This window comes from Alosa sapidissima, chromosome 15, assembly GCF_018492685.1.
Source record: "Alosa sapidissima isolate fAloSap1 chromosome 15, fAloSap1.pri, whole genome shotgun sequence".
Classification (NCBI taxonomy): Eukaryota; Metazoa; Chordata; class Actinopteri; order Clupeiformes; family Clupeidae; genus Alosa; species Alosa sapidissima.
The window spans coordinates 16,627,458-16,649,787 of NC_055971.1; the positions used below are offsets into that span (position 1 = coordinate 16,627,458).

Here is a 22,330-nt window from a genome sequence, read left to right on the forward strand (position 1 = left end):
TTTGTGTTATGTTTTGGAAAAACCCCAGTTGTTATCTTCTATTATCCCACTAGTTCTGGTCAACCTACTTTGGCCAACTTTGCCTTTGTATTCTTTTAATTGAATGTTCATACATTGTTGTATTGTTATTTGTGACAACATTTCTACATTTCTGTATTCTTTTTTTGCAGATGTCCACCAAAAAGAGGAACAAAGGCACAGGTACGTCTGGGTTATTTGATCCGTTTAGGCTTTGTGTTTTGATATAATGCTAGAGAGATCTGGAATGTTCTAATATGGCATTGTGTAAGAGTGTTTGAGAATGCTCTGGAGATGTGGGCACATAGGATAAGCCTTAACACACTGGGCGTCACATTCCTCTGTGTTTAACATTAAATGTTTCAGCTGCAACAACATTGCAGCCTCCCCCTCAGGCTTAACTGTGGCACATTACTTATCTTATCACACATCTGATCGGGGGGGGGGGGGGGGGGGGGGGGGGGTGTTAGATTCGGTTCAAGTTGAAGTGTTACCTGCTATGCACCTGGTGGACCCGCGTCCGTTTCTCACTGTGAGCGATTGCAGTGGAACGTTGCCCAGAGGAGATCATCTCCGACAAAGAGCAGCTCTGTGCAGAAGTGTCAGTCTTAGGCCTTGGACACGACCAGTGAATGGGAGGAAGGAATCCAGTCGCTTTAACAAAATTAAACCATCAAGCGTGGCCATGAAGGCCTCATTGTGAGAAGTTGTCAGGGGGGAAAAACTAGTGAAAGCTTGTCCTCTTTCAGGGCGGCTTTTGAATTGTATTCCATAATTAGTTGAGCGCAAATGGTCAAATCAGGGGTGATTGTCCGAGGGTCTTTATTCTGGATTCGGTAGAGATCTTTTTTCATTATTCCATTCCAAGAACTCTGGGCAAAGTGTCAGACTGGCCACAATTCAAATGGCGCTCTCTCATCGCAGTGAAGAGAGCTATTTTAATCTCATTCTGCACTCACTAGGAAAGTATTGTGCATTGGAATATTGGTTAGTGGACGGTTCCATGTTGAGTTAATGTCAGAGCCATTTCTTCTGTCCTACGACACCCACGTGGCACCTCTGCTGGTATGGAACAGTCTGTACATATGAGTGTGTATCAATCCTCTTTTTGTCGTTTAGTCTGTTTGTGTGATATACATCTTTCTCTCCCTCTCTTTCTGTCTCTCCTTCTCCCGCTCTCTCTTTCCTCCGTCTGGCTATGTGAGTGTGACAGAGTCCATCTGTGTGTGTGTGTGTGTGTGTGTGTGTGTGTGTGTGTGTGTGTGTACTTGTGTCTGTCTTGTGGGTGACCGATGGAGACAGGTGTGTGTTCTCACACTCGGCCAGTGTCTAGAGAATGCGGAGGCGCACACACACACACTCTCATTTTTTTTTACAGCGTTCCCTATTTTTACCGGGGCTACTTGGCGGGCCTTGGTTTAAAATTAGGGTGCATACCAGATCATTGTTGCTATTTTGCCTGAGGTGAAATATTTGGCCCCGACTGATATGGCCCCTGGGGGCAGCTGCAGTGTTGTTGGCAAGGGACTTGGGGGGGGTGGGGGTTGGGGGGGGGCAATTTGGGGCTTGGGTTCCACTCTCACATGACCTGTGGAGGGCACGGTCGCGTGGCACAAATGTACATGGCGGCGTGGAGAGACATTCCTCACGGTCATGCGTTCAGACCATTGGTCGTTAAGTTTTTAGTCTGTGTGGTCTGGCGGCGGCAGCAGTGCTTCAACGGTTTAAAATTGATTTCAGGACACCAGGTGGTGACGGAGAAATGGCCTGGTGTATAACAAGCGCTCTTCAAGGCCAAGAATGGACCAGCGCACACACACTACAGCCCAGCCCCACTGTACTAGTTCAGGGTTGGGGGGTATGGCTGTCGGACTGAAAAGAGATCCATTTTCAGGTTGATCTCTATAACAGGTATGACCCTTCACAACGACTTAACAATAACCTGTAGCTCTGCTAAAATGGAAAACTGGCATAATGGTCTCCGAGCTGCTGACAGCACTAATAAAGACGGTGATGGGAGGTGACAGGGGGACGCTATAACCCCTAAAGACGACACTCCGCAGAGCAGCGTCCGCGAGGTATACAGTTCCCCCCATCGACCTCACAGCTGCGCCGGAGGGACCCGATGATGTCACTGGCTAACAGCCGCAGATGTTTTGCAGACCCCCTCGGCCGGCCGGCCGGCTTCACTCTCCGGCAGCTTTATTATGACATTCCCCAGCAGAGGAAAACAGTCTGCCCTGCTCCGCTCCCTGGCGACTGGGGGCCGAGGGCTGGGATGGCTGGGGCTGCTATTGGTGCCCTGGCCATCACAGGCTAATCCCGCCACTGACACAGAGATGGGGCTGAACAGCAAGGCAGATGCAGCAAAGCATGCAGTGGCCCAAGGCTTGATGAAAGGTGCTGATGAAAAGGGATGGGAGATGAGTCTGAATTTAGATGAATTTGTCTGCAGTAAATGTCATGAACCAATGAAACCTAAATAGGCAGACAGGCCACATTTGGTCATTTTGCTAATAAATCTACCTTCAGGCAGTTATGAGATAATTGCTCACTCTGCTGAGCAGAAGTGAAAATAACGCTCACTGTAAAATGTCAAGTCAAATGGTTGTGTGGAAAAAATAGCATTTCTTGACTTTATCGGTGAAAGTGGCTAAACCTTCAATGAACCACACTGGTAAAGCAAATATATCGGTGTTACAAATCCAGTGGGCATTTATTTACGTTTTGCTGGCGGGATGTCTGAGTGGCGCTCCAGGGTCAGGCCTGAGGGTCTCACATGTCCTCACCTGTCAGTCTCCCACCTCCTCTGGCCATGGTGGTGGATCAGATGTGTGGGCGGATCACATGCATGTGCCCTCACCCCTCAAGGCACGCCAGGCCCACTGCCCCTCAGCACTAGAACCCCTACGGAGAGGCTGGGAGAGGGGAGAGGGCAGCCAGATTTAGTTTTTGGATTCTGTGGGATAATGAGCCCAGAGGGTCTCCTGGTTTACAACCCCCCCCCCCTCCTGATATTTAACCCTCAGTTGTCCATTCCAGAATGCAAGTAGCCTGTGTGGATGTCTAGACATAAGATAGATGGATGAGTGGATGGAGAGATGGATGGATGGAATGGATGTATAGCCATAGCTCCCTCAGCTGGTTCCCTTTCCTAATAATGGTGGTACAATAACAATGGCAATGTATGCGTGGTTACCATGGACACAAATGTAAAGGCAGCTAAGGTTAGCTCCAAGGTCAGCATTCACGGTGGTTAGCCTGTCAACTAATAATCTCACAGAACAAAAAGAAACTTGAGTCATGTACAGGAAAAGAACTGAGTCCCTTTGAGCCTCTTGCATTTTTTTTTTCGTTGTTTGTTTTTCCCTCCCTCTTAAAACCAGATCTTGAAGCCCCTGTTGCTCCATGCTGAGCTGGATAAACACTGGAACCAGGGAAAGTTATATTTGCCCTCCCACTTACTTTTGTTTGGGGGGAAATTTCACTCGTGGCAGACATGTATTCCTCTTCGATAATCCCCCTTATCCTAAATGAAGGATAACGTACTGTGTCTGTAATCATCAGGACAGGAGCCTGGGCTAACTTCTTCAGTGTTTGATTGACATAATTGCCAGGGGCTTAAGGGGTTAGCACAAACAACTGTCTGGGAATCTGTTTCCTTTGCATGTGTTTAGTCTTGCTGTCAACCTGAATTGGCTGTTAGTGTCCGTCTACGATTTTTAAAATAATATGTTGTGCGTATAAGTTGAGTATATGCGCTGGCAGTGTGAGATTTTGTGCTTCTTTTTGTTATGCATTTACCCTGCATGTACCAACAATATAGAAAGATGAAGAGTAAGTGGGGGAGAAGTAGATTCTCAGAGAAAGAGAGAGAGAGAAAGAGAGAGGGAGAGAGAGAGGAGAAGAGAGAAAGAAAGACTTGTCATGTCTGTAAAACACAGTTGTCATACTCACAGGCAGCAGCAGTCACTCAAACGTCCACTCAAGCACCAACAAGCAGCACAAGCAGCAGGCCTCTCTTTGTCATGGAAAGCACTCACCCCCCCTCAGTCCATCAACAGAGCCCTGGTCCCACAGAGGCCAGCGTGTCTGCGAGGCCAAAGCTGCCGTGGTGCCCCAGAACTGTCAGCCCGACCCAGTGGATGGAAGGCCTCCACTCCCTCAGTATTCAGTGGAAACAGCACTGAGGCTACAAATTGGATTCCTGGATCAAATTCAAAGCTTCGCCAAATAATTGATGAATTCTTCTGCTTTCTCATATGCTTTGAGTCTGTCGCTCAGTCCTCATTCAAATACACTTTGCAGTATACTACACCATGCTTTCCACAAGATTCTGTGGACATTTTTGCCCATTAATTCAGAAGAGTATTTGTGAGGTCAGGCACTGATGTTGAACAAGAAGGCCTGGCTCACAATCTATCTAATCTAGTTCAACCCAAAGGTGTTTGATGGCATAAAGAAACCTGTTCTCAGTTCCGCACACGTCTGCAGGGCCTTAGATTGAGTTGGAGCTGCATTTCCCAGATTAGGGCTCCCTGTCTCTTTATACTGGCGTGGAGGATGTGTCTGGAGAACATCCAACATGCTTGATCAGAAAGAATGAATTTGTTGTTGCTGCGAGCAACATGTGGTAGGAAAATTGGACGCAAGCTAATTATAACACGCTGAATTTTAATTGGAACAAAGAAGCCTTTTCAAAAACTTGATCGGGTCACGGCTAGTTAAGATTTAATGGCTTTGCCTGCAGATATTTATGGTGACACATTTTCCCCTCTCTTTTAGAGTCTTTACGGTGGGATATTTTTAAGACCTTTCTTCTTGTCCTGTTTTCATTCATCTCGGTACAGTTAGAGCAACACATTCTTTTCTCTGTTATTCTTCTAACCCCTTGTGTTTGAAACGTGTGTTTGTTTTAGGGGCTTCGCCATTTGTTTTATGGTATACCAAATGAAAAAAAATGAGCCATTTTTACCCCCTCCTCCATTTGTAATGCAGGATTGAATTGCGCGCCATTGAGCGTAATTTCGCTAATGGACTGTGTATGAAAGCAATGTTCCTCCGGGGAGCAGTAACGCTCGGCATTAATCTGGACTAACAGGCCGCAGTTGGACCATTGCCGGTGACTTTTCCCCCAGACTCCTATAACAAGTACCAGTGTCCGTAGCACCATCCATCTCCTCGTGGGAGAGTTTGCGGCGCTGAACCTATAGCTCGGCGCTCTAAATCACCCAGCCGATGCTAACCATGACGCACCCGAGACTGTTATATAACTGCTAATGTATTCCAGCATGTTTGGCCCTCATGGAGCTCTGCTGCCGAGCTCTCCCAGCGCTCAGCAGCTGTTCCCTAATCAGCCCCCTCAAAGCGCCACAAAACCCCCGGTCTCTGTAAAGCTGGGCTCCTTCTTGCCCCACCAGGGTCACCCCCAGTCCCCCACCACTTCCCAGGGGCCAATGAGAGGTCCTCGTGGACAGCTGTGGTCGCTCATAGGGGGACCACTGGAGGGGCCCCCTGATTTGATAGCTTCTGGTCCCACGGATACAAAGTCTAGAACCTGAAGCCATAGTTTGAAATGTTAGAAAAGGTATCTGTTCATACCACGCTAACTCACACTCAAGCTTTGTTTTGTATCTACTGTACAGACCTAGTGGGAGAAGTGAATTCAGGTTGGTTTTAGATTCACAGCAACAGTTTTGATCCCAATGCAGCAGCAACGTTTTGTGTTATTTGTGAAGACTTCACTAGACCCACAGACAGCTACAGTATGTGTAATGCTTTTTAACACTGAAATGTGATCAGTATTGGGTTTTGGACTTCAGACCTAAAGCGAGGCGTATAAAAGAATTGCACTGTTAATTGTGTAAAAAAAAAACCTGTGTGTGTATGAAATATGTAATGCAAAGCAGAAGGTAAAAAAGCAGCTCATAAAAATGTTCAGTAAAACCTTCCATAGCTGGTTCTGTTGGTGTTGCATTTACTGTGCAGGCCTTGGCTCCACGGTGGTCCGTGTGGTGGTGACTAACCCTGTAGTCAATCCCAGTCAATAAAAACAGATGGATCTGGACGACTATGGCTCTGGAGCTGGGCTTTGGCAACCCGCAGCTCTGGTTTGCTGTTGAGGAAACTTGCATGTGACAACAATAATAATGTGATTATTTTTGTCCCTCCCTTCTGCCCGACATAGCCCCGAATCAATGACCTCATGTGTTTAAATTTGGACGCGGTGCGGTGGAGTAGCCGTGTGCAGAGGGGGCAGCGGGGGCCGGCAGGATCAGGCGCTGCACTGGCATGACGAGAGCATGAAAGATTCCACATGTGGAAAGATGGAAAACGTACTTGTGAGTTTTTCTGACCGCTTTTGGGGCCAGTCTACCGTTGCCATGGAGAGAAGGTAGAGAAAGAAAGAAAGACAAAATGCCGCCCCGCAAACTCTCTGAATTAAAGAAATAGATCCTGAATTTGAATGTTTGGGCACATGCACAATGCTTCCATCAGAGAAAAGTTGCATCTTGATTCCGGCAGGGCTCTACTCTAACATTTTTTTTCAGGAGCACTTGTGCGCCCAAGTTAAAAAATTTAGGAGCACAGACAAAAATTTGGGCGCACAGTCAGTTCTGTACTTAACTTACACATCTAACATTATACTGCAGCTAACAGTTAAACATGCCAGTGCACCAATTGCGAATATTAAGAATGACTGACAACATTTAGGCTACAGGAAACAGGATTCTAAAGATCAGTGCCTACTTTATTTTCAGTCTGTTCTATTTTCCTACATTTTGTTAATGTAAAATAATATAATACATTGCCATATTTGCATTTAGCCTGTATATCAAGTATCCTGCCAAATGTAGGCCAATTTATTTATTTGTTAATCCATCTATAGCTAAACCAAATATGCCCATGGTGACCTATCTGACTGCATACTTCCTAATACTACTACTAAAACAGTCCATTTTATCTTCCACAAAACCCAACATAGGCTAATCAAGGATATATGTTTTATACTTTCAGTTTTTATTTGAAATATCTGCATTGATGGGGGCAGTAGGCAAACGTTAGGCCTACTTTCGTTTTGCACTTCAGCTTGTATTCGGTGTAAACAAACAAGCATGCGTGGAAGCCTGGAGTTGTCAGTAGCGTTCTACCTTTGAATAAAATGGGAGTATTACGGGAGGCTACTTTTGTGCCGGTTCGCTACAGCTATATTTTGCATATTGCAGCCAATACGTCAACTGGGCTAAAAGGCATGTTAGGTTACCTTTCCTTCTCTCACTGCATTCTCAGAATCTCATCCTGTTCCTCCTATATCCAATGAATTCGGTGGATAGAAGAACTAATTTCTTCAATCTTTGCATCTTGGCTGGCTAGTCTAACTTTCCGCTTTTTCTGCGCACTCTTGGATTTGATAGAAGCGACTACTAGCGAGTCACAACGCGAAACTGCTAACGTTGATGGGAGGTGTAGTTTTTATGCATTCGCGACGTGATTCTATGGTTTGCACCAGTAATGTTTCTCGATGTTGCGGTGTATTTTGTAGACAAACATTGACATGGTTAGAAGTCATTCGCACCAGTGCGCCTAAATATTTTTTTGCACTCGCACGGCACCTGTTCCGTAATGGTATTTCTGGTGATTGAACTAATTGTCATTACATAAGAAATCATCTGTACTCACTAAACGCCAAAAACTCTCCTTCCATCTTTGTGTGCTAGCCTTTGATTGCTTAACAGTAGTAACACTGCTGTTACTGCAGTTGTGTTTGCCATTATGTCATGATGACAGAAACCCTCTCAACACTTCAATCTCAATAGCCCAAATGTGCGGGCCAGTTTCTCCCTACTGCCAAAAAAATGCCTTCAGCAGGACCATTGAGTCCTGATTCTATTTGCTCTGGTTTGCTGAGTGGGACGAGAGAGCCTGAGGAACTGTGTGTAAAGACAACTGACGGGAGGGATTCATACAAAACGATGCTTCTGAAGACAGCCCAGCGCTCTCATCGGCTACTACCTGTGCTCTCTTCTGTTGTCCCACAAAGCACAGGACCATCTGACACGGCTCCAAAGTTTGCTCTCTGGTCGGGTTCTAGATGGTCCCGTTCTTCAACCCCGTGTTGGGATCCATCATGCGGGCAGCCCCTTTTGCAGCATGTGGTTGCAGAACGCGCCACTAGTTGTCTGTTGCGCTTGCCAACTCAAATTTGTTATTTTTCTCCTTTCTTCTCCCAATGAGAAACAGCTCGGTTGCGGTTGAATTGGGGGTGGATGGGGGCGCGTTTTGAAAGGCAGTCTGGTTACAACCCTGTTGTCAAACCCCCCCCCTCTTAGTTTCTGAATCCCTTAGAGAATGAGCTCTCAGACACAATCAGAGCATCCTTCTCAATTAGAATGGCTGTTCAGGCTCTTTTTCAATCCTCTGCAGGCCTTGGTAAGTCGTAGCTGAGGGGCAGTGGGCAGGTTAGCTGAGGGGCAGTGGGCAGGTTAACCGGCTCTATTCACTAACACTGCCGGCGCCTTTGTGTCTTGCATATGTGTGTTTGGCAGCCTTAGATGTGCACAATATAGTTTCGCGCCAGGAGACAGGAGTGTGGAAATCCAACAGACACGGTTTCTAGTTGGGGGGAATGTCCCGTGTGGTAAGCACAGACGTGTACACGTGTCTTTAAGTGTGTTTACGTATGGATGTGGTCGCCATTGCTCACTACGCATAAGCTGCCAGAACTTATCCACCAATGGGGGCTGCTCTCCGGCGGCTAACAGACGCACCCCTCTCATTCCTGCACACTCCCTTACTCTCAGCCTAATGCCACACTGTGCCCAGATGTTTGTGCTAGGGGTGAAAAAACAAACTCCAAAAAGCTCCTACTGAGATGGACCAATGCCAGATTCCTTGTGCCAGGAGGCAAAATGTCCTTTTGTTGCCGCTGAACACCTTGGCACCCTCTGGCATCATGACAGCGGGCACCACCGGCCTTGCTCCTCACTAAAGCTTAAGCAGGAAGCAGACCAGCTGCTCCTGGACCCATGGCATTTCAGGACAGCCAGCTGCCAACTCTGGGCCTGATTCGGGCTCTTTCCGCACCTGGTCTGTTTTCTTCTCTTGTAAAGAGGCGGTAGACTGGAGCGGACTGCCGGGGGGTGGCTTTTCTTGTGGTTTGGGAGCTGATTAAACAATTTAGCCCCGGCAATCAAAGCGCAATCGAATGGAGTGACTTAGAACAGACTTCCTGCTCGCGAGGGGTGCCATGTGGCTCTCCGCTCCGCTGTGCCTGCTCTGGAATTTCAGCTCCTCCGCGTTTGGGTTTTATGACAATACCCTCGCACTCAGTAGGGGCATTGTTAGTGAATGCCTAAGGGGAGTTTTAATTAGGCCCAGAGCTTTTTTCAGCAGGAGCGCTGGCACTCAGGCTCGTAGAGGTGTAAGCCAGCATGGTTGGCCCAGTGCAGACCACTCAAGCTTTATAAAAGATAAGTCATATATCAAAAGTTTGGATGGTTTATTTTTGATACTGTTTTACTGATGTTCCGGTCATATTTCTTCCTGCTCTGCACTCATCTATTCAATAATGAGTAAATGTGGATGTGACCATGTATTGGCTCATGAAAGTGTATTGCTGACCCTGGACACATTATCAAGCACATTAACAGAAACACTGCAAAGTAGAAGTAACCTTGCAAATATCACACTGGAAATGCAGAGGTATTATGTGTTAACTATAGGTTTATTTGTGGAGTCGGAAACTGAGCATGTTTAACTGTGTGTGTGTGTGTGTGTGTGTGTGAGGAGAAAATAATGAGTGTCTTTGGGCAGGTGGTGTGCAATCACAAAAGATTTGACATGAGAAATCTTAAAATGTGTAGTATCGTCAAATGTGTAGTATCATACCTCAAAGAATTGTAATAATAACACTGTGTGTATGTGTGTGTGTGTGTGTGTGTGTGTGTGTGTGTGTGTGTGTATACTGTATATGGGGGGGGGGGGGGGGTATTTATTGATTAAGACCACTGTGTGACTGTCACTCCAATGGTCAACCGTAGGTGTGAACTCAGGGATCTGACTTCCATGTCACTACACTGTCAGGACAGTGCTTGGCTGTGGGAGTAGCTAATGCATCAATGATGCCTTGAAAAGACTGTAAAGCGTATATGTGTTTATCTAACACACTATATATTGTGTTGTGTATGTCTAGGTGTATTTCCTGGTGTGCAAGAAAGCGAAACTTTTGACAATATATTCTATGTATATTTAAGAAAAAGAAATCAGCTGTTGTGAACCAGCGAAAGACAGAAAGACAGAGAGAGAGAGGGAGAGAGAGAGAAAGTGAGTGAAAGAAAAAAAAAGAGAGAAATGATGTGAGTGAGGGGATACAGTGCTCGCTCTCCTAATAGAAGCCAGGTGTTGCAGGGACTGTAAATGTTTTCCCATGGATTTCTTGTGGCTTACTGAGCCCCTGCAGACTTAGTCTTGACAGCATTACATGCTTTGTCATACAGTTCATCTGCAGCTCGAAAACAATAGTCAGCGCTGTGCTCTCTCTCTCACACACACACACACACACACACAAACAGATACTCACACACCCACAGTCACTTTCACACAGATACACATGTGAACACACAAACATCAAGGCCTTTCCCCCACATTTAACACTAACATCAGACAAGGCACATACATAAACAATCACACACGTTATCCCTCTCTCTCTCTCTCTCTTCCTCTCTCTCTCTCTCTCACACACACACACACACACATTCACCATGTCACACACATTAATTTCCTTGCACATTCATAACGCTTCCAGTCCGCATAAGCACCAGAGAAAACGGTCTGTCCTGTTATCACCTAGAGAATCTTTACCGGTATAATTAAATGCAAACACTCATTAGCTTACCAAGTTGACACAAGTAAAACAAGCCCAGCCCAAGTGTCTTTAGTCTGGGGCTCAAACAGATCACCCAGCCCCCCCCCCACCTCACCTCACCCCCAACCCACTCATCCACCCACACAACCTCCGTCTGGGCCCAGATACACACCACATGTGTTGCTCTGCTAGACTAATGGAGACCTGGTTTGGGAATATGCGCTCAGGAAATTTATAGTGCATGCCTTCGACAGGCCTTTAGGACAGGGTGCGGGGGTGGGGTGGTCAGAGAGAGAAAAAAAATCCCCAAGCCTTGTTTCCATTAGTCTGTAACCCCCCCCCCCACCCCAGCCTTCAGATTCCCAACCCCCAGTCAGGCGAGGGACGTATGCCCAGTCACAGCGGATCCACTTCGCACAGAAGTGGGGTTTCCCACAGTGAGGAACTGGTCAGCACACTAGATGAGATGGGAAACGAGCCGGGGCGTTCATGAGCAGAGCAGACACCGGTTTTGGATGTGGATGACGGCCAGAGCCCTCTGAATGGGGCTTCAAAATACCCAGTGAATGGAAAATAAGGGCCAATAGTGGCTTGTCCAAAACCAACAGTACAACATTTCCTGTTTGTGTTTGCGTCTGTGTGTTTGTAGATGTGTAGTGCTTCCACTTATATTAGATTAGTAGATTCTTGGATGTCTGGGCCCATAAGCATGGTGAGGTGTCTGTGTCGACTGTGTTTGTGTCGTGTGTTTGTATGTGTGTAGTGCTTGCACTTATACTGTATTAGGTTAGTAGATTCTTGGATGTCTGAAGCAAGATGAGGTTGAGCACATGCTGTACGTACATGTCTTTATATTTGCACATTCATAAATTTGTGTAAATGTTTATCTGTTCTTTGTGTGTGTGAACATGTGTGTGTCTATTTTTTCCCTAGTGTGTGTGTGTGTGTGCGTGTGTGTGTGTGGGAAGCCTCCCTGACAATGACTAATGCTTCCTGTCTCCATCTCAGCTATTACTTCCTTTGTCTGATCTTGAGAGCAGAACAATTGTGTTTGTGTGCTTTAGTCCACATTTATCGGCAGATCAAGTAACTGCACTCATGGAAAACTGGTTGTGTAACAAAGACTCATAATGATTGTGAGGGAATAAGGCAGTGAGCCATCAAGTGATTGGACAGTTAAAGGAAGATGGACAGTAAAGGTCGTGGTCACTTCCTCTTTCTCCCAGACATCTGTGATGCTTTAAGGGTATGGAGTACATTAGTTCCCACTCTCATTATTGCATCGGATGGCACTCCAAAGCCAAGTGTTGTTTTCCTGCGCAGGGAGTCAAATGGGGTCCCATTTGTCATACAGCACTTCCTGTCTTTGGGGGTCCATTGAACAAGAACAACAAATGAGAAATGAAAACACTTGTGAAAACTCACATTAGCTCAGCTAGTTCCCCTCTGTTAGCAAGTCAACTGACCCGCTGGATCAGACCTGGCCCAGGTCGGGCTTGGATCCGTATTGGTGTCGGGCGCTCTTCAGGTCTGTTGTTACAAAACATGACGAGCTCCAACGTCGACTGACTCATCGCGTTGTGAAATAGTTTTGTACAAGAAGAAACTTCCAGGGACTGACCTCACCTGCTATGATCGCTATCCAAACTGTCCTGCCAAATGAAACACCATCACACGGGGGGGGGGGGGGGGGGGGGTATGATTTTGATTACGCTTGACCTGCTGACTCGTGCAACACTCCAGTAGGTGACAGTTGTGAGCTAACGGGGCCATTCTCCACGCCGACATGCGGCGTTGTGGTCAGAGTGATCCATGAGGACAGGTTGCTTGTGAAGAGGGCCTGAGTGTGCAGTTTTGACTGTGTGGCAGCCGTGCGGTGGCTACTCTGTGTGTGTGTGTGTGTGTGTGTGTGTGTGTGTGTGTGTGTGTGTGTGTATGAGAGAGTATGTGTAACGCTTGAACAAATGGGGCCCCAAAATAGCGCCCTTCAGGTCACTGCTGGGGGGCTGTATCCACAGAGCATGCTCAATGTGAACTGAGAGAGACAGAATCAAGACATTACATCAACATCACAACATCACACACACACACACAGTTCAGACAACAAACAAACATAGCACTCATGGTCATCTACATTTTCCCCCCAACCAGTATACACTGACTGAGTGAAAATGGTGCAATAGTTCTTTTCTTTTCTTTTGTCCTTAGTTATAAGTCTGGTTTGTGTACTTCTCTGGACATTTTTACACACTTGCTCAAGTGTTTTTTTTCCCCATCATCTCAGTCGGATGTCTTGTTCCTCTTTGCACACTGGATGAATGTGTCACCAATGCACAGAATGCTATTTTTGTGTCTGACACAGACCATAATACAAAACGCAAGGCTTGCGTGATGGACAATTACATTCTCATATTTCTGGGGTGGATTTGCTGTATGTTTACACAAGTAGTCCAAAATAGAATATATAAACAAGGTTCTCTTCGAGGGGTTGGGGAAGAAATGTGGTAAGGTAGAAAAAACTGGCTAAAAAGAAGGAATTCCTTCTCTGGTTGGTCCCATGTGAGGGGAAATGTTTGGTCTTGACCTGTGACCTCTGACACTTGAACTGAGGAACGTGGTTCGGCCCCATTGGTGTCCCATGAGGTTTTCTAATCAGACATCTCATCAGCTCCCCTCTCCCAAAACCATGACTCAATATGGACCTCCTAAATATTTACATCTTGATCTTGTCCTCAACCCAGCCATTGGTTGTTGAATAGATCGTTAAACTGGCACATTAGTTCAGAGATTTTTAATATTACCCTCAAATTGAAATTAATTAAAACTCATTAATGTCCACGGTGATATTTTGAAATTTCGTTTACAGCTCATAAAATGTATTTTTTCATAAGTCCAAACAAAGAGAGAGGACAACATTCCCAAGGGTCACTCGCACAACTCGGCACTCCTTGGCACTCCTCATTGTTGGGTTTTGTTTGTCATTCACTTAATGCTACACAGATACGGTTGCTGACGTAGAGCATTTATCCAGAGTAGGCTACATTAACTTGAGACAACTCACGGTCATTCGCGGAAGAGATATCGGATTTAACCCATTAACATCCATGGTCATTTCAATGTAAACATCATTTAGGCTTTGAAGAGAAACATGCCAGGAAATATTTGTTTTCCTAATGGCCTTCTCCTCTTGGATGGAGGCTTTTGTTACTCACACATTTCTCCGCATTGCCGGGCGACGTAAATCACCCGGCAATCAGCGGGTCGGGATGAGGTAACGCAAGACCGATGCAGCCGTTTATGGAGAGAGGGCAACCAGAGGCCAGTACAGCTTCATTCGTTAAGTTGGCTGTCAGTCTCTGGGTGTCTAAGCCCTGTCCAAATGAGAGAAGTATGCCTCTAATAATGCCTTAATCCCCCTGCTTACCGCTGAATCAATTGGTCTGATACATGTAAACTAACCCTCAGTTGAGAATAGGAACTGATGGAGACATGAAGTTTTATTAACTTTTTGTGTCAAATTTTGGCAGGCTTCTCTTAAAGCTAAACATGTATTTGTCCCTTCAGTAATGTGAATGTCGAATATTGATGTAGTGTAGCCTACATTTTATTCATTAGTTTGATTGATGTTGAGTTACTCTGGCATGTTTTGCAATATCTATAATGTGAATAAATGTCTTACTGTAAAGTATGGCTATTTAGCTTCGTCTATTTTTGTATGTTGATTAATGTGCCAACTTGCAATAGATGTAGCATGTATACATTAAAGTTTGCTGGGCTTTGTAATGTTTTAAAGTTATTGCGTAAAAAGCGAAAGTAATGGGGGAGTGACTTGTCAGGATTGAGAGAGAGAGAGAGAGAGAGCCAGAGAGAGAGAGAGAGAGAAAGAAAGAGAGACGAGCGCCGTAGTATGCCACTGGCTCAAGTGGAAACTTCAAAGTTGGCTTCATGTTGGCTATACACATCTGGTTCGAACTGTGACCGCTAGGACTTGACTAGAGGTTTGCAATTTTTCGTCAAACGGAAAGATGTTCTCAGTCTCCTGACACGACGGCGACTAAAGAACACTATGTATCCATTTGTCAGCAAACTGCACTGTTACTCGCTGGCTGCAAATCACCTCGGCTTCTCGAACCAGGTGAAGAAGCGACTATTCTAGAGAGAGGAGGCGCTACCCTTGAGGATATAACGGATTTTGTTTGAAAGGGAGTCGCTCCCATGTAATATGCCACGGGATTTACAATGACAGCAAAACGAAGATCTCTCAAATTAAAGCTAAGACGATCTTTTAGTGAACAGCTACGAGACTCCACGTCCAAAGCATGGGATTTACTATGGAAAAATGTCAGAGAGCGACGACTTGCAGGTCAGTGGCACTAAAAAGTGCATGTCCATGCGATAAAACAGTGCATGCTATTCGTCTGCTACATTGAATTAGGTCACATAGGATTTTTCCAAAAGTAAAATGCACACCTGCACCTATTGTTGAATTTAGTTTCTCTCATGAAGTGCCCTGTCCTTCACACACTCATTACTTGGGCTTTCAGAAAAGGCTTTCATTTGTGTGATTGATATGCTCAACGGGATGGAATTAAGCATTTCTTTGGATGTCTCGTTTGATTTTATCAGTAGGCTAGGTTATGATCTCAGGTGCGACATTCCCACGGACGCTTTTCTGGTGGTTAAATGTACTCTAAATGTGTCTGTAATGCATATTTTTTTATTTAAGTTAACTCTAAGTGAAACACTAGGTTAATCGTTAATTTAGCCACATTTTAGACTTGAGTTCAATTGACAATCAATGTCTTTCTCAGACTCATTTCAATTGACAACAACAGGATAGTTATAGATCTGTTTAAATACCCTTTTAAATATTGGGGAATTTGAAAATATGACAGCAACATGCATGGTCTAAAGTTTTTTTTTATTATTGAAGATATGAATGAAGACAAGGGGCTTTAAATTGTATCCATTCTCAATGGATAAAGAATGGGAGTGGAGTGGTAATTTATTTATTTTTTGTTAAAAATGTTATTTAATCCATGGAAGCATGCACAATTTTTATATATTTATGAAAATGTTAACATATCTTTAGTCTCATCTTGGTGAAGTGATATAGTTAACTCTTCTGGAAAACTTGCTGCATGTTTGCTCATAAATGCGTGTGTGTATCCCCCTGTGTATGTGACTGTGGCTTGCTCTTACACCGTTCTCTTATCCAGCTGCTGTCCATTCCAGATTTTCACCATGTGTTCTCACAGCTCTACAAGCCCTCACTGTCCCTCTCGTGACCATGTGTCAGACAGAAGACATTCTGCCCTTACACGTTAAAGACAGTACGGCAAATGTTTACTTGGAGATGGCATCATGACATAAAGTGGTTACAGTAGTGAAGAGAGACAAGAGAGCACACTGCTCTGACAAACGTGATGTGTACAAATTACTTTCACCACTAGGTGTCATGCTAAGCAACACGTTAAACACACACACATGTACTGTGATTGAGAACGCTCTCTCTCTCTCTCTCTCTCTCTCTCTCTCTCTCTCTATCCCTCTTTCTCTTTCCCTCTCTATCTCTCTGTTCACAGGTAGCTAGTCTTTGCCCTGACACATGGCATAGGTCATGATGCATCTCTTTTCTTCACACTTGAGTGAACTGAATGGCTCACCTTGTGCTTGAGTCCAGGCTGTGCGAATGCCAAATGGCTACCTGATCCTCCAGCCCATCGACGTGGTCTCTTTAATTGGTCTGTTTGTGAATGTCAAGTGTTTATTTGTGTCTTGTGATGGGGAGGCAACATTGAAGCACCTCGTTAATTTAGCCACTGGGTGGCATGTTGCTGGAATGGTTGACAGCATTCTATTCCATATATGTGTTCCAGAGATGCTACACTACTTTGGCCTTGGTTGGCTGTTTATATTCGCACCAAACAATGGAGGACCTTATATGGGTTGGGATGGATATAGATGGCTTAGTCTCCCAGGAAAGGTGAGCGTTAAACTTTAGGGGACTACTTATGGAAAGTATTTAAGGTATAGCTTTACCACTGTAATTGTACGATATCTGGAGAGCTCAACATTTGTATTCAGGGAATGCCACTGGTATACAGCAAAGTTGTTTACAATGCTTACAATGCAATGTGTATGTGTGTGCATCTGTGTGTCTGTGTGTGTGAGAAATGAAGAGAGAGAGAGAGAAAAAGAGAGTGTCTGTATCTGTGTGACATGCTTTTAGTGTGTACATAAATTATCCATATCTGCATATCCTGATTTGTTTTCATGCTCCAACACATGCTTTGATGCTGAAGCTGGAGTTGTCTCAAGTAGTCTGCAAGTGACTGAAGAGAGACTTCAGAGAGAGAGAGAAAGAGAAATTGTGGAACACAGCACAGTACATACTGTGATGAAGGACTCAGACAGACAGTGTGTTTCAAGTCTTGCACCCAGTAACCTCTTACATTCAGACACTGTGTCCTGTGCACAAACACAGATGGCCAGTTTTCACACACACACACACACACACACACACACACACACACACACACACACACACACACACACACACAAACACACACACACAAACACACGCATACGCACACATGCATACACACACACTCTCACACACACACACACACACACACACACACACACACACACACACACACACAGAGACTCTCACCCAGACCGTCAGTCTTTGAAGGAGTTCCCAGGAAAATACTCCACTCTTTATGATATTGTGAGGCTATGTCTGCCAAACCAGATAAGGAAGAATACACCAGTAATGCCACACAGTTCCTTTTTATTTGTCCATGTCTGTTTGTGAATCAGGATAATAAATTATATTTGTAACCTGGCAATAAAACATGAACTGTTAGATCAAATATAAAGTTACTGGTGATATTAATGTGGTGTTTGTGCTAATAATTTTATGGTCTTTTTGTGCAAGAATTTGGTTATGATCTCTATGAATTGACCAATCTTAATGCTAAGACATTATATGAAATTGAGAGCGGTCATCAACACAAGTCTATTTAAATTTGACAGTGATGTACTCAGTGAGTAAGTATGTTTATTATGCGGAGGCCACATCTAAAGACTGTGTGGTCTGGTTTGATTCCAGGGAAAAGTGATTTAAATGAAAGGAGATCACGAACCTACAAGCAGTGAGAGGAAGTCATTGTTCTTTGTGATAAGACAGCTCACTTGGTTGTGACCATGGACATACCAGGGCTTATGAGAGAGAGAGAGAGAGAGAGAGAGAGAAAGAGAGAGAGAAAGAGACAGAAGAGAGAAAGACAGAAGAGAGAGAGAGAGAGAGCATAATGCAGTTGGTGTGAAGAGGGCCAGTTGTGCTCACCCCAGACAAAACCAGCCCCTGTCCTCTGCAAAGTGCACCCACCTGCCAGCCTGGCACACACATGCCTTAGTGGTGAACACTGCGCTCAGACACTTGTTGCTGCCAAGCAGTGGTCCTGTTGTGAAAGCTATGAATGTCTCAACATCTCCACAAGCGTCTGGGAGATGTCCCACCGGACACTTTGGCCCCAGATCTTCTCATGAATCTTCTCATGAGGAATTGATCAGTCATTTTTCAGAGGAGATGTCATCTCCTCTGCCCCAGGCTACTGACAAAATTCAACGGAAAAGTGTTAGGAAAAAAAAAAACACATGCGGGCAAACAAAATGGAAGTGAGAAAGGGAGGGGGGGTGAATGGGTGGGTGGGAGGCAGAGCAGGGAGCCAGATTACATATGTATGCCTCTGAATCACAGGACCACATCAAACTAGCGACTAAACATTTACTCAGCTGCCTGCCTGCCTGACTTCAGGAGCTATGATCTACCCTGCAGCTCAGTCGCAAGACTCTCCCTCTATCTCAACACACACGCACACACGCACACACCTCACTCACCACGATCCTCCACATGCCCACATGACAGTAGTAGTTCTCCTCAGATGTGGCCCTCGAGACAAGAACCATTTAGTGTGGAACCATGAGGCACCATTCTATCACACCTGGTTTGAGAGGGGCTGGGTGCCAAGACTATCTGCAACGATCAGCTCTTAAACCCTGTCATTTGACGAGCCATTTGGTAGAGGGAACTGGAGACTTCTTACCTCAGACAAATAATTGGAAAAAAAGGTTTATCTAATTCTTAGGGTCTTCATTCACCAGGAAGGGGTCCTAACATTCTAATCCTGTGAAAGGGCTCGACTGAGTGATGGTGGTTTTAAAGGGGAGATAGGGGGCTATTGTCTTGATAGGACACTAACGTATTGCTGGTATTATTGCAGTCTTATCCCAGGGCCTGGAGACAAGCAGGGAGTGGTCTGGCAGTGGTCAGTCATATCCAGGTTTAAATGTCTGAATGAAGATCTTTTTGTAGGACCAAACAGGTCTTCCCCTGGGGATCAATAAAGTATCTATCTATCTATCTATCTATCTATCTATCTATTCTCCACTGAAATATGCACATGACATTGGGACAGACGCCAGAACGCCACAAGAGACATAATGTATGTGTATCCATTTTCAGAAACACTGTTTCTCTCCCTTGTAAATGTGGACACACACACACACAAACAAACACACACACACACACACACACACACACACACACACACACACACACACACACACACACACACACTCACACACATTTGTGCACATACACAATGTCCTTGGGTATGATGGGATGTATTAGGCAACTGGGCAGCCTACTGGCTCCTGATTCATAATGTGCAGAAGCCTGTTTAAGCTGTCTCTCCCAGTTCTGCAACACCACTGTGATTGCCAATACCCTGACTGCTACAGCATGTTGGTTCTGTGAACTCTCCGCTGGAAGTCCAGACTGTTTATGCTGCAATTAACAGATGATGAAGGATTTAACTGTGGTTGTGACTGCTGTTATACAACCATACCATACTATTAAAATTAAATCATTTTAAGAACACATTCTAGGGCACTGGCAAGAAAGTGGGCCCGATAACTCACTCTTTAAGAGTGCCAGAACCTGAGCCTGTTTATGATCCGTGTAAGATTCTCTCACTATACATACACTGTGTCTGTGTGCACATTAATTAGTGGTTCCTGTAATGGCCATTGCGAATTCTGTGCTAAAGTAGATGTGGGAGGAAAGATTTAGTGGGTGTGTCACATGTGGTTCTCTCATGCCGTCTTGGCCAATAGTGGAATGGGAGGAGTACACGCAGGATCAGGCTACTTAGAGCAACGCATCAATTAAAGCTCCCCTACATGCATCCCATACAAGCTCACCTCCCCCTGTGGATATCAACACCTGGCGTACAGACGCTCCCTGCCATGGGCTTAGGGGCTTTACGAGACAGCGAACACATACTTGCCGCTGTTCCGTGTGTGTGTGTGTGTGTGTGTGTGTGTGTGTGTGTTTCAGCCGTCAGGTCAACAGATGAAATCATTGGCACTGACGGCTGGGGATCCGCCCCACTCTGGAGCAAGCACTATCGACGGGCCGTTGAAACTGCCTGAGAGAAACCGCCTTTTTTGCTCCAAGAGAGTAGTCCCTGGAAAGAGTGTGTGTGTGTGTGTGTGTTTATAGGAAATGTCTGCCACGTTTCTCCAGGAGTAGTGTGTTTGGGTGTTTTGTGCGTGTTTGTGCCTGGAGTGGTGAAGGATGCAGAAAAAGAGAGAGAGAAAGAGAGAGAGAGAGTGAGAGAGAGAGAGAGAGAGAGAGAGAGAGGTATGTACAAGTGTGTGTTTAACTTGGTGCCTTGCCCATGTACGCACTCTGTTCATATTGAATGCGGCAGGCGTCTGGCTTGGCTGTTGGCATTGAACAGTCAGCCTCAGTGTGTATAGCTCCTGTGGTGTCACTCACACGGCTGGCCCTGAGACTGGCAGTGGGTGGAGACTGTTTGCAAGGATGTGGAGCCTATTTAAAAGTGTTAGAGCTTAGCTTGTTCCATGCTGCAATGGAACAAGCCCATCTTGCCGGACAAATTAAGGCTCCAATTTTATATTTAAACATAGTTCCACTTGGTGACATATATGTCCACTATGCATCTGTACATGGTCACTATATATGTCATGTGGTAGAAATAGGAATATAATCCCTGGAGGGCATTAGTTTACAGCTATAATTTGTGAACAATGCTAGCATTTGAATAGTGCTAGTGTGAATTTAGCTTGTAATGAAAGTACTGTAGCATGGTGATGTAATGCTTTGGGACCACAGGCCAAACAGGTTCCCAAGGATTCTATGCCACATTCTATGCCACCGCTAAAACCCTGAAACCAACTGGCAGACATCGACTCCCAGTATGATTTCAGCCAGAGCTGATTATCATGTGAGTGTTGCCGCTTAGCGGCCTTGCTGACGCGTGAATAGGGCGCCTGTTTGCAGGCGGCTGGCATGAATAGGTGTTTCACAAGCCGTTCCACTTCCTGTGAAGGCCCACTGTGGACTGACTGGATGGGGAGAGATGGGGTGCTGCTGCTGCTGCCCGGGGGGCAGGCGATTTAACACCTTGTACACGAGATGCCCCCCTTGTTTCATTTCCTCTCTTTCACACACACATTCTCTCTCTGTGTAACTGACAGCAATTTCTCTTATCAGTTTATCAGTAGATCTATGTCTGCATCTGTGTCACTCACTTGTGCAAGCTAATGGTTTTACAATGAGCAAACTTATGTCCTGTGCAATTTCACTGGACGGTTGTTAGTACAGTAACTGTGGTAACAATCAAAATATTTTTTATCTATCTTATATAAACATAGTTTGTATACAGTATATATGTATTTTATATATAATATTATATTAAATTTCCCATTTTCTTGTTTTAATTGAATTTATATCTTAGTTCAGTCAAACTATAAAATGTCAACCACGTTATGGATATCAGCCCAGTCAGAATTCCTTTTGTGCTGTTTTGGAAAAAGAAGTTAACTGTGTGAAGTTAACTCAGTCTCAACTTAGTTTTTGCCTTGTATATTTTTAACATGCTGTTATGCTAATTGGATCGCATGTAAGAAAGGCAATTCTGTCTTATTGTATCATATCATCTCTGCAGGTTTGATTGCATGGCCACACATGAAATGCTAACTTTAAGAATGAAAATGAAGTCTTTCCAGAGATGTACACCCCTGGTTCACAGTGGCAGGCTTGTTTTTAAGGCTGGGTGGGACAAATCTGTGGTGTTTTTATATCCCTCCCATGGCCTTCTCCTCCTCCTGCTCCCTCATTCCCTCTATCCCTTCTTTTACACCTCTCTCCCTCTCACTGTTTTCTTTCTCTCTCTCTTTCTCTCTCTCCACCTTTCCCTCCCTCTGTTTCTCTGGCAGGGTTTGCTCAGTTCACAGGCATTCCTCTGGTATTTATATTTCCCTCCAGAGCCGGGGGAGGCAGACAGACTCTCACACACAGACTCAGGATTCAGCTCACACAGGTGGGCCGTGCTGGCCCGGCCCCAACAC

The 22,330-nt window shown here is 45.1% G+C and overlaps 1 protein-coding gene across 2 annotated transcripts in view; it reads left to right on the forward strand.

Moving 5' to 3' along the window:
- The window catches only part of LOC121683849 (stAR-related lipid transfer protein 13-like), an 84,663-nt gene that overhangs the window by 27,610 nt on the left and 34,723 nt on the right, over nt 1–22,330 (forward strand). The window contains exon 5 of one of the 2 annotated variants that reach the window (XM_042063690.1): nt 171–201. In XM_042063690.1, coding sequence (XP_041919624.1) covers nt 171–201 — 31 coding nt within the window. Of the gene's footprint in view, nt 1–170; nt 202–14,812; nt 15,246–22,330 lie in introns of those variants that run through there. The other variant, XM_042063692.1, reaches the window with a different exon arrangement.